The following is a 12617-nucleotide window of genomic DNA, read 5'->3' as shown; positions in this document are numbered from 1 at the left end:
GCAAACCGAGGCAGGTTCCGCAGTCACCGTGATTGAGCGACTGCCTGACCCCAGAGCAGAGAGGAACAGATTGAGGCCAAGTATTTTTCTCTCTCCCCTGTAGTGGACCGAGTATTTCATACTTTACTGGAGCGCACTAATTAGAAATTGTGTAGGGGTGGCGGATGGGGAGTGTTCTTGACTAGTACAAGAGCAAGTAGGAAAAAAAGTACCCAAGTTTTTATTTTTTTTAATTTTACTTAAAAAGTTCTGGGCTTCCCAGGCCAAATCGTCTGTTTACATGTTTACTGGATGTTCCAAAAAAATTGCTGAGCATAAAACACATTTACCTGAAATTTGCCACCGTTATTTAAATTAGATTTTTTTTTTTTTTACCAAAGCCTTTATTTACCTCACTGGTGACACAAAGAGTGCTTTTAAATTCCTGGGTAGGGTGCCAGTCTGCCAAGTCTCCAACCTACTAGATAAGTAGAAAAAAAATAACTAATTTGTATTTTAGAGCCTCAGGAGTGGCTGAAAACATCATCTAAGGAACTGCAGGAATCACTTGTCTCAGTTGATGTCAGTGTTTGTTAAACAACAATAACAAAGGGAATAAAAATGACATATATGGGAGAGTTCAAAGGTGAAAACCACTGACCATGAAGAAAGTAAACCCACAAAACGGAGCTTTTTGAAAGGTGTGCAGCCATTACATTTGATGCAAAACTATAAGCACAAACTATGATGACAGTTCTGACATAGTGCAACAATCTGGGCCTGCTCTCCTGGACAAATCCCTGTAATTAATTGAGCCATGAATTCTCCTGTCCACCACAAAAACCTGAAGGAGGAATCTCTGGTCATCAGGTTGTGGCCTTAAGCTCAAGAGCTCTTGCATTGTGCACAAAAATAAAGACCCAGATGGACACAAGTCCTGCTCTGAATGGGTAGAATAAATGAAAAATAGAGTTGCAGTGACATGACCTTAAACAGGTCATTCATGCAAGAAATGAATTTGAAAACCTTGCTTGGCATTTACTCTGGTTTGATTTCATATTGTAACGATTAAAAAAGCAGGAAAAAAAAAACTTTAAAAGGTGCAAATAAGGGAAAACTATATGTAAATATTACTTCCAGTCTTTTTTTCTATTCAAACTCTTAAAGCGATTGCAGGCAACTAGGATTGCTATTGAGCCTGGTAGCTGCAGCCGAGGCTGATAAAAGCACCTTCAACCTTCGCTGTTCTCAGCCCACCCAAACTGCCTCTTCTCAGCTTTGAAAGAGAGAGAGAGAGGGAAAAAAACAACACAAAACAAAAACAGAGTGAGTTGTCGCAGCCTCTTCTGTCGCTGCCTACACGCGCGCATGCGGACGTGGGAGCCGAATTATCAGCCTGACTCACGCGGAGCCAAATTCTTATGAAATCCCATTTATGGACCACAGAGTCCAAGTAAACAAAACCATCATCTCTATAGTCCGTTGAATTCAGTTATCTGAAAAGGGGAACACTTGCGGCCGTAAAACGCGCAGGTGAGGAAACAGAAATCATCATCTGGGCTCATCGTCGTGAGGAGAAAAGGAGCTTTTCTTTACGTAACTCCTTGAGTATTTTGTGTTTTAGAGTAAAACTGATGTCTCTTCCGATGTGAGGGTTTGGGTAAAGCGCCAGTCCAGGTCAAAAAGGGGAGAAACGCAAACAAATATGTGCAAACCTGCACAAACGTGAGCATGGGATTATCTCACTCTGCTGCACACTTATTTTCCTCCTAGCCGACATGAAGAGTGATGAACGGTGCTCCCTACAGCACGCATAGTGCACTCTAACCCCGCCATCTGCATCCTTGCAGGAACAAACTGCAATTGAGACGTTCCTAAATAATGACGATAAACGGCCATATTTTTGCTTCTATATGTTCACACTGACAAGTTGCTCTCTCTTTAGTTTTCGAGCTCTGCCCCGTCAGGTCAAATCTGTTATTGTTGTGTAACTGTAACTCAGCTGCAATTACGTAAGGCCCTCCAGAATTAGCACGCCTCAAAAAGACACGTAAAATGCTTTAAAGCTAATCTTTTACTCCAGTTGTACAATCTCACACTTATATTTTTAGAAATGAGGAAAACTCATGTGTTAGATCGTTATCCTGCTGAAAGTCTGAATGACGACCCTGTTGCTGTATAGATCATGGACTATAATCTGACATCAATTTAAGCTGAGGCAGCTGTTTAGGACAAGTAAGGAAGTCTGAAGATTTTTGAGAAAGATCTACAGTAAACTCCCAACTCTTAGTGATATTTGTTGATTTTGAATTTCCACAATAATTCTCAAGAAACCAGAGGGTCAGACTGATATAATTCGGCAGTAAGCAGACAAAAACTGCATTGATTTGATTGATAACATAATATTTAAGAACACTTAATGTTAAGTCTAGAGGGCCACATAAAAAGCAATAGCGGGCCTTGAGTTTGACACATGATGATGATTTTAAATATAGTATGACGATTTTCCACTCTTATCTGCAGGCATCATGCAGAGTAAAGTAGAGAAGCGCACACACAATCGTGGATTCAACAGTACGGACACCGAACTGTGCGCGTTATCTCCCGATCGTTTGATCCCGTGGGAGAGGCTCTGCGACGATAATAGGGCCAAGTCAGCATAAGTTACAATGATGAGCAAATAAAGCCGAATTCTCAGAAGAAACCTGATTAAGATTTCATTGGAAGTCGAGTGTGAGATAAGAAACCAGCAGGATGAGGAAAGCTGTGACGAATTAAGTAAACGGGTGCTTAGCTTTCCAATTATCAGATAGGGCTTCGTTTTTTTGTTGTGCCTATAACTAAGAAATACAATAGGATTTGTTCCCCCCCCCACAAATATTAACACATTTGAATTCTTTTATGCCATTTAAGTGTTACTTCGAAAGCACTGCTCAGACTCTGCACAACGTGCTTAATGGCTCTTACTCATGAACACGCACGCGCTTGAAGTGATAATAATTTAACATCTTAGACTTGCAATAAGTTCCCTCAAGAAGTTATTGGTCTTCTGGGGGATTCTTGACATTCTGCTAACCACTTTTCCACAATTCCCCTGCTTACTGCCAACACTCCTTAATTACCACGCTGTTTTATTAGGTGAACAATGGTGTCACCCAGTCTCCATGCCAGCCGTTAGATGCACCAACCGGCTGTTTGGGAAACATGCAAAAAAAATCTAGAAATCAGAAATTTCATTTCTCAGGTTAAGGTCATTGTTAGGAAATGTATTAATTGGTGTATGTTTGCATACTTTCGTTGCCCTTTCTATTCTCATTTCTGTATTTTCAGTGCATTCTTCCTCTAGTTTTCAAGTCATTCTTCATCATTTGCAAGTAAAAATTGAATGAAAAACGTTATACAAAGAGGATCTCCTTGCTTCTTTTATGTCACTTTTATGACACCTTCTCACACTGACTAACAGTTTTTCTTTGACATCCAAGGCACTGAATGTTCTCACTCCCCGCCAACCTGTTGCCACGGGAAACTGCTGATGCTGGTGTTCGGCGCGATGCAGACGCAGCTAACTATTTATATAAATCATCTGAATGCATGTGAAATCGCAGGTTTTCTGCACACACAAGCCATCCAAGTGCTCCTCCAAAACAGGGATTTTTAACATCACAGAAAAGCTGAATCTGGCATTAGAGATACAGCTAATACAGCGTTATCTGGATCTGGCATTGCTTTGATCTTTTTTTTTTTTTTTACCAAAAAATGATAAGTTTTATAATTTTTTTTGCATTGTAAGAATGATAAAACTGACCCCCACCCTCCCAGATGGAACGATAAAAGATTCTTACCAGTGTTGGATCCAGACAAGTTGTACCTGGAATTGGCCTTTTTTATGATGTTCTCGTGGATTTGGTACCACTCAATCTCTGTGTTGCATCTTAAATGGAAACAAAAATCAAACCAATATATCAGTATAATTTTACAGAAGTGTATACTATACGTGGCTTGGCTTTTACTGACTTGTATGAATCACTCCATCTCAAATACGTACGTACGCTCCCACTAATTTTAGTAAAATATTCCTTAGTAAGTCACGGATCACGCACAACATCAAGTGGATTTTTCCAACAGCTCTTCTTTGCTGTATCTCATGCAAACTGGCTGTTCGTGACTTTTTATCAAACCTCATAAATCTTTAATGAGGCCACTTTTCAGTTTTATGCTCCATGACCTTATAAGTATTATGTTTTTATTCATTTATTTTATGTGTTAATCATCTGTGTTTTCAATGGGTGTTTGCATTGTAAAACACTTTGCGGTTTTCTGACCTGCAACGTAAATAAAACTTAATTGCTTACTTTCATAGTAAGAACTGCTGATTGTTTTATTTGTCATTATAATTTGTCAAACAAGATGTATGCTGGTAAAAAAAAAAAAAAGAGTGTCCACTAACCTAATTGGTAACAAGAAGTCAACATAAGTTTTTAAGTCCATTATAAGTGAATGTATACGTAATTTTGACCATGATTGAATTGGAGAAGATACACAAAGCATTCAAATTTCTAAGTTGTAGTGTTGTATGAATATATCGTGAAGATGACTGTAATTAAAACAGTTTTTTTCCCCCCCAAATGGAACATTTAATCACCTAACGTACGACAGAAACAGAATATTCTGCAGACCCAAAGTCACAAAAACATTCAGCTAAAACTCTATAAAGACACAACTAACAAACCCTGCTTACTATTGTCACACATTTAAAACAGGAGGCAGCTAAATTTACATGTTCCATTTATAATTTAGGTCAAATTTCTGTGTCACCCATAACTTATAACCTCAGGGGCGTCACAGGAGCAAACAACACTGGACCCGCGAATGCTTCCTCTGACACTTCTGCAAACAAAGCCCTTTAGAAAAGGAGTCGTTTTGTTTTTTTGCTAAAAGTTATATTCTAATGGACCAAAAAAAAATTATAAATTATTGTTGGCTCTAAAGCATTCCACTGATTTAAAAAAAATAAAAAATTAACAGGAAGATTTTCTCCTCTGACTTACGCATAAACCTTCAGTAGGTGGTCATCCTTGGAGTCAGCAGTGAGGAGGTCCGCAATGCTGACAACAGCACAGCCGAACGGCCGCCTGTACTGCACACTGCACGTGTTCTTCTTCTCTCCTGCTCCCATCCTCCCTGAGCGCGCACACACACACACACACACACACACACACACACACACACACACACACACACACACACACACACACACACACACACACACACACACACAAACACACACACACACACACACACACACACAATACAGAGCCAAAGAGAATTATTAAAATGCACCGTATTCGAGTGAGCACAAATAAACCAAAGTAACCTCGGAAAAGCTCGTCAACTTCAGCAACTCGAATGTAAACGTGAAACCCAAATACAGATGCATCGCACACATACCATGAATTCCACTTATCAGAAAGTTTTAATATTATACAAGACCAAATATTTTAAAAAATTTATAATTTAATTGGTCTGAATAAGAAAAGAACACTTCAATAAACAATGTTATAAAATTTTCACTTTTGGCTGGTCAATGGTCAATTCTCTCTAAATTGTTGAATGAGCTTTCTTTTTTTACTGTCATCTCAAGGTTATGGTAACACCTGTTGCTTGTGCTTTGTGCACCATTTCCCACCACACCTTTTCCTTCCACTCAACTTTCCATTGATATACTTAACCAAGTAATGAGATTCACCCATTAGATGAACATATAAAAAAAAATGACGAGATAAGTTCCTCCTACCAATTCTTATGATGTGTACGACGATGTAGACGTCTTTCCGTAGGTCGCTGCTTCCCAAATCCTAAAAAAAGAACAGGACTCAAACGTTCTGCTGCTTTTTACTTTACCGTATGAAACATTTGCACACAATCGCTCCCTGACAATACTCACCACAAACAGTGTGCATTGTCTTTCTGTCTTCTCAGGCCACTTGGGCAAGCCGTTTTTATTCAGCCTGACGAAAAAGCGTTCGCTGTAAGAGAGGAGACAGACGGAGGGAGAGAACACACACACACACACACAATGATTAAAGAGGTCAGGAGCATATGCTGATTGTTGTGCAGGAAAACCCCCCCCCCAAAAAAAAAACCGAGTGTGTCCAAGTTACTCTGCGAGCAGGAACAGAATAAAGATTAGAAACCGTGTCAGAAATGTCAAGTGCTGAGCAGCAGGCATCGGAGGAATCACTTCAAAGATCAAACCGCATGCCGTAGCGCTCTGAAATGGAATATGAGGCGGCAGAAAGGCAAGCCGAGAGGAAAGATGGAGAGCGTGATCTTCCAATTCCCAACACAGATTATCTGGAAAAATGTCTGACGGGTGACGGAGTTTTCTTTGGGTTGGTAAAAGTCTGATTTGTAAATACCGACGCCTTTGGTGGTTCATATGCCGGCCTGCCGTCACAATAACGGAAGTAAGAAAGAGGACGTAGGTGATCGGACGATCAAGATAAAAATGTTAAATTAATTTCAGACATTTTATACAATCATATTACCACAGTTGTTATATCAACAGCATCTTTTTTTTAGTCGTGCGGATTTGACCGAAAGTTAAAAATCAACTTTTTTTTCTTTTTTTTTTTTTAATCCCACATCCTAATGCTGCCATCATGGATACGTTGGCCTTGTGCATGGGTTTCTTTTACTTAGAAATGCTCTAATAAGTTGCAGTTCCTCTCTTCCTTCTTGAAGCGTTTCACTTTTCATCTTTTCTGCTTACAGAAACAAAACCGGCCGAGTTCTGTTCAAGCGCGGATCATTTTTACTCAGGCTGATGAGCCTTTCAGCACAATTCGAAACGCCTCCAAAATTCCAGTCTGCACAACATCCCTGATATGAACATCTGCACCTAATGAATAAAACAAGAAATAAGTGAAAACGAAACAAAACTGACCTCAAATGCACCAGGCCGCCTTTGAAATTGAATGTCATGCAAAAAAAAAAAAGAAGAGTGAATCTTGGCACTCTTTTTTTTTTTTTCCTCTGTACTTGATCCTCCCGGCTTTTATATTGTGCATTTTAAGCGAGGCAGCAGCCATGTCCTGCTGGGCGCCTCTCATCCTGGCTGACGAACTGAGGGCTAATCCAGTTAGGTGACTTTCACAGTCTACAGATAAGCAGAGAGAAAACCTTGTAATTCACCAGCGCTCGACAATGGGGAAGGCCGCTAGCCCCGCTAGCTTCCACCAGCTACAGTAGGTGGATCTGAACGGATCATATAGGTTTAATCCAGCACACCAAGAGCTGCACACAGATTAAGATGCAAAAATCAATTTCCCAAATTCTTATACTTATTTTGCCACTCTCTTTTGTATTGGAATTAATCAAGTGTTCAGCTATTTTTAGGCTATTTTAGACAATAAAGCAAAAAAAGAAAAAAGAAATGAAAAATGCAGATCAGGCTGAAAATATGAAAGAAGGGAAGAAAGGTAGACTTTCACACAATGGGGAAACATCTACAAGAACAAATATTTGTGCATATTTTGCAGTCAAAAAGCTTAAACTACTCGAGAACTGTGTATTTAAAGTCACGACAGAATAGAAAAAGTTGCCGCTGATGTAAATATGAGGTGAGGCTGAATGCGTTGGGTATGTAGGGCAGTGGGTGCTCATGCCTGAATTAATTATGCTCCTGATAATTAATTATACAAGCTCTTGTGATTTTTCATACATGTATTCCTTCTGTAAAGTTTTCCCTTTTTAAAACCAACAGTATTGGAACGAGCCGGTCTGCCGGCAGTTTGATTTTGAGGCTGTTGTTCCTCATTAGCCACTTTCTCTCTCTCTCTCTCTCTCTCTCACTGCGCAACTTTCCACGCCATTTCTCCCAACCATATGGAGACGGATGCCTTCGCGTACAGACGTGAGATTTCTGCGTGTGCTCCCCGAACCCTAATTAGCGGTCTCATTGTCGAAAAACCCCAACCACCAATTAACGACCGCTCCAGCGAACACCGAGGCTCTGGCCGATCCTGCCGTGACGCGACGCGAACCCTTCCTCGCCGGCAAATCTTCCGTCTCGCAGCTGCAGCGTGTTGATCACCGGAACCGAGAGGAGCCACGTTCCACCCCCGGTGGGACCTTATCTGCTTCTATCACCCCCTCGCATTAGCATAGCCTGAGTGGCCGTTTTCCCTCTCCTCTGGGGTCTGAAGGCGCTTGCTGCTTCCCTCGGCTGATTGCATTAGGAGCAAGGAGCTCACCCGATAAGGGTTGGGGAGGCTGACGGTCTTTTGTAGCGAGCAGCGGACGTGCAAAAAAGGGGGTTAAATTCACTCCCACTGTGCCTTCCAATCAGAAAAGGAGATTTTAAATGCAACACTTCAGGCTAAATGGAAAACTGACAAGAGGACACCTAAAAAAGAAGAAAAAGAGAAACCACTTATAACTCAAATTTGAAGAAAAAAAATCAATACAAGACTAGATGGTGCAAAGAAAAGAAAAGAAAAAAAAACTCCTGCAGGTAGCAATGGAGTCCTGGAAGAAAGGATTTTTAAAAGTGACCCATTATGCTTCCCTGAACAGGTGAAAACATGTTTATTAGATTTTGTTTTTTTTTTTGCACAAAATCATTCTTCGATCAAGAGATTTTAGTCAGATCAGTTCTGCCTATATTTGACTGCTTTCATATTGTGCTGTTTAAGGGCGTCTTGTCACTTTAAATCCAAATAGGTTGCTGTTGGTCACGCCGCTCCAAACTCAAAGTCTACACTCGCATGTGAAAAGGGCTGTAAACAAATGCGCAATTATATAACCGTAAATCTTTGACAAACAGAAGTAGAGCCTTCTGCACAACCAACAGGAATGCAGCATATGGTTTCTTACTGGTTAGTCAAAACACTTGTCTTTTCCAGCAGTCATTGTACAACGTAACATCCTGGAGCTCCGTTGGGGTTGCTAGGATAATTTAGGAGGTTTTTGAAACAGCTCATTTTTCAGACATCAAAAAACAGCAGTAACTGTTAGCCAAAAATAAGAAAAAAGAGAAAATACAACAGTGTTTTTTTTAAGATCTTGGGCTGTTTTTATAAGCAGTTAAAATCCAAATGGAAGAATACAAACATGCAGAATGGCAATTTTGCGTAATAGGTTCCCTTTAAGCCGGCTTTTGATTGTCACAAAAAACTTACACAGCAAAAATAATAAAAAAATAAAAAATAAAAAAAACTGAGAACCGGCGTGAGCGCGGCACAGCATGACAAGTGCAAGTGTGTGCGCACCCTGCCGAAGGGCTTGACAAGGAGTCCCTGCTGGACCCAAAGAAGCTGCCATGGCTGCTTGAGTTGGCGCAGCACTGTGGCGACGGGTCAGAACCCCATCTGCTTGCACACGCGATCGTCTGACAAACGCCAGTGACAACACAGTAGGAGCAGCAACAGTGTGGCGCTCTGCCAGCTGGATTACGTTAATGTGTGTGTGTGTGTGTGTGTGTGTGTGTGTGTGTGTGTGTGTGTGTGTGTGTGTGTGTGTGTGCGTGCGTCTCCATGCGTATTCACAGTCAACACTGATGAGTTACCGCGGCGATTGTTTTCCAAAAAGGACAACTGCGCTCACAGAACACTGGGAATGGGACTCTTAGGGTAATGCTTCTAAACTCCGAGTCTCTTTACTCCAACACTGCTGCTAGTTTTAGCTTTTTTTTAATGCAAATTTAAAGTAATAGAAAAAGCTCGGAAAGAGTATTTGCCCCCTAGAGATATCTTGAACTTTTACTTACAGTATATTGTTTCTTATGAACGCTTCAACATAATTTTAATACCAGACAGAGAAACTAGAGTAAATACATTAAGCAACTTTTCCCTAATTAGGTGAAAAAAACCAACCCTGTGAAGATATATATGGAAATATGAACTTCTTCCTTGTTAAATCACTAATTAACTGTGATTAACCGCAGTTTTTGTTACACAGAGAAATACTCTGACTGGACAAAAACAAAAACAAAATAATCACTGAAATACAAACCATCTGACAACATGAAGTAGGTGAAGAGATTCAAAAAGTATCCCAATGTTCCCCCACTGCAGAGAACAGACGTCTCAAATTTAATAAATTACGTCTCGATGATCCCCAGCACACTAGTATGATAATCTAAAGGAAATCATCAAAACAACTTTTATGGGGAGCCATAGTTAAAGTCTTTATATAAATCCAATTTAGATAAATTGCATGGCCTTACCAGGAGGATGCCACAACGAGTTATTGCGTTTAGGCAACAATTACTAAATCATCATCATCTGAGCTCTGCATTTCATATTTACTCCAGTTATCGTTGCCTAATCTTAATTACTGTTTAACCATCTGAAACAGCAAAAACAGAGGAAATCTGCAAGGAAGTGCGTTTGTTTTTGTATACGTCCTTAGAGCGAGTCTCGCAATAAAGTTGGACGAACGATGTTTATCGCGCGCCGTGATTAGCATGATTGCTGCCTTGGTTCAAAATCAAATGCGTCACAGAGCGGATAGTGTGTGATTACTTAAGTCTGGTTAATGTGCTCAATAGCAGCAGATAAAAAGAGGAAATAAAGGAAAGCTGCAGAGAGAAGTGGAGCATAATCACAGCAGTGGACAGTAATTATGCACTTGTAAAATAAGGGCCGAGGGGGGAAAAAAAACAACATTATTTTGAACGCGAGAGCTAAAAATTGATCAGTGATGGGTTTAATGGGTTTAATTGAAACTCTATCAAATCTTTCATAACTGTGGCTTTGGTTTGCACATGCAGAGCTACACTAATCAATCTTGTTGGCTCGTGACAGTGGTGACTAAATCATTTCTGGTTTTAGAGAACATAAAACCAGAAATGGTTGAAGTACAGTTGAAGTATTTTAGCATTGAAAGCCACTAAAAATATTTGAAATATGCTGCTTGTGTAATTTAAACCACTGTTAATAAGACTCCAGAAAGCATAGAGTAAGACGCTGCTTCTGCTCACTGTCAGTAAAATGGAGTTCCCTGAAAACTTAAAAAAATAAAGTAAAATAAATAAAGTTGGATGAAGCGCTTGTGAAAATTGGCATGGCTCACTTTCAGCTTTCTCTACGTTTAAATTTTGAAATTGCAATTGTTTTTCCTACTATTAAAAATACATTTTAGAAGTCTCAAAATCATCAGGACCTGATTAAGGTTTCAGAATAAAGAGTTGCAGTTCTCAAAAGCAACAATTTGAACAATTTAAATCATAAGCCACAGACTGTAATAATTCCTCTCATACCATCAATAAGTATATTCAGTGCTATTTTGGCTGAAGCAGTGATAGTACTGGCATTACCGCGTGTAATACAAGCCAAATGTTTTTTCTTTTTCAGTGTTTTTGCTCAGTTATCAAACGAGCCCATTCCTCTGAACAGTCAATTATTCACACAAGTGGTGAGAAAAAAAAATCTTCTAACTTGAATAATTATAGTTAAAACTACTTTTTTTCTGCAATAGAGTCCTAGATAAAGTAATAAAACATTAGGTTCCCATCAGTATCACCCTTGTGTTTCTGTTATCATACTGTGAGGCAAAAGAGACGAAAGCACAACATTTTCAAAAGAAGCTCCGCTGACACCGAGCTCGTTCCTCAGCCCATTCGCTGTTCAGCCCCCTCGTTTTCTCTGCCCTTAAAAAGCCTCTTGTTTTTTGGACATAAAATGGAATCTCCTCCCTTTGAACTATGACTCTAGGGAGCTTAGTCGAGGTCCCCTCTCTCTCTCTAACTCTTTTTTTTTTTTTTTGGTGGAGAGGGGGTGACGGTTCATCAGGAGGATGTGGCATATGTTTACGTGTGCGCGTATGCATTCATGCTGCAGGAGCGGACTCTATGAGTGAAGAGGTTCTTTCATGTGGCGGCTCAGACGTCATCATTTAACAGTAACGGCACGGCCTCGCCCACTTTTATGTGTCCAAGTGGACTTTAATGAGAGGCTCCATGTGAAAAATGTTTGTGACTGTAATTTGACCAAACAGAAAATGTCAGCTAATTTAAAGAAACTGCGAACCAAAAACAATTTCCGATTATCTTGTTGCTTTGCTATAAGGAAATGGAGAGATGAGTGGATGGATGGATCTTTTTGGTTTTTTTAGACAAGAGGACAAAAAAACTTTAGCTTGGAAATACAAATATATTGAATATATTGAAATATCTTCCTATATATATATTGTATGTACTCAAAATCAATTCCATAATTAATCAAAGCTGAAAAAGACCAATTTTCCAGACAGAGGTTTGTGTTACTGCAGGGTTTTCACCTGAGCGGCCGATTCTCCCGTCCGTCATAAATGTGAAAGAAGACTTCCAGCTCCTCCCCCAGGTTGGCGCTCATCAGGCTCTTCACATGGACAAACAGGTGGTGGGTGCTCGCGGGCGTAGCCGTCTCCTTCTTACGATGCCGATGTTCCATCTGCAGCAAACAGGAGAAAACCACATAAAGAAACAACAACAAAGGTTTTCCTATCGCTTTCCAACAGCTGGAGAATCTCTGACATTTGCAAGTTATAAAAAAATGGAAAGAAAAGTTCGAAAGTTTGAGAGTTTTAAGCCTTGAAAGAAACACGTACAACCAAAGAAAAAAGAAGAAGAAGAAGAAAAAAAAAACAACACATTA

At 39.9% G+C, this 12617-nt stretch overlaps 1 protein-coding gene across 4 annotated transcripts in view; it reads right to left on the bottom strand.

Annotated features, from left to right (window-relative positions):
• dock4b (dedicator of cytokinesis 4b) overlaps window positions 1-12617 on the bottom strand; it is a 177211-nt gene that overhangs the window by 56004 nt on the left and 108590 nt on the right. For all 4 annotated transcript variants that reach the window (XM_008401053.3, XM_017302824.2, XM_017302826.2 and 1 more), the window contains 5 exons: window positions 12262-12413; window positions 5924-6005; window positions 5774-5834; window positions 5028-5160; window positions 3822-3910 (listed from right to left, as the gene is read on the bottom strand). In XM_008401053.3, coding sequence (XP_008399275.2) covers window positions 3822-3910; window positions 5028-5160; window positions 5774-5834; window positions 5924-6005; window positions 12262-12413 — 517 coding nt within the window. The remainder of the gene's footprint in view (window positions 1-3821; window positions 3911-5027; window positions 5161-5773; window positions 5835-5923; window positions 6006-12261; window positions 12414-12617) is intronic.

Source organism: Poecilia reticulata, chromosome 23, assembly GCF_904066995.2.
Source record: "Poecilia reticulata chromosome 23, P_reticulata-male-v2, whole genome shotgun sequence".
Lineage (NCBI taxonomy): Eukaryota > Metazoa > Chordata > Actinopteri > Cyprinodontiformes > Poeciliidae > Poecilia > Poecilia reticulata.
Note: the sequence above shows the minus strand (reverse complement) of the source record. Positions and strands in the feature narration are given on the sequence as shown.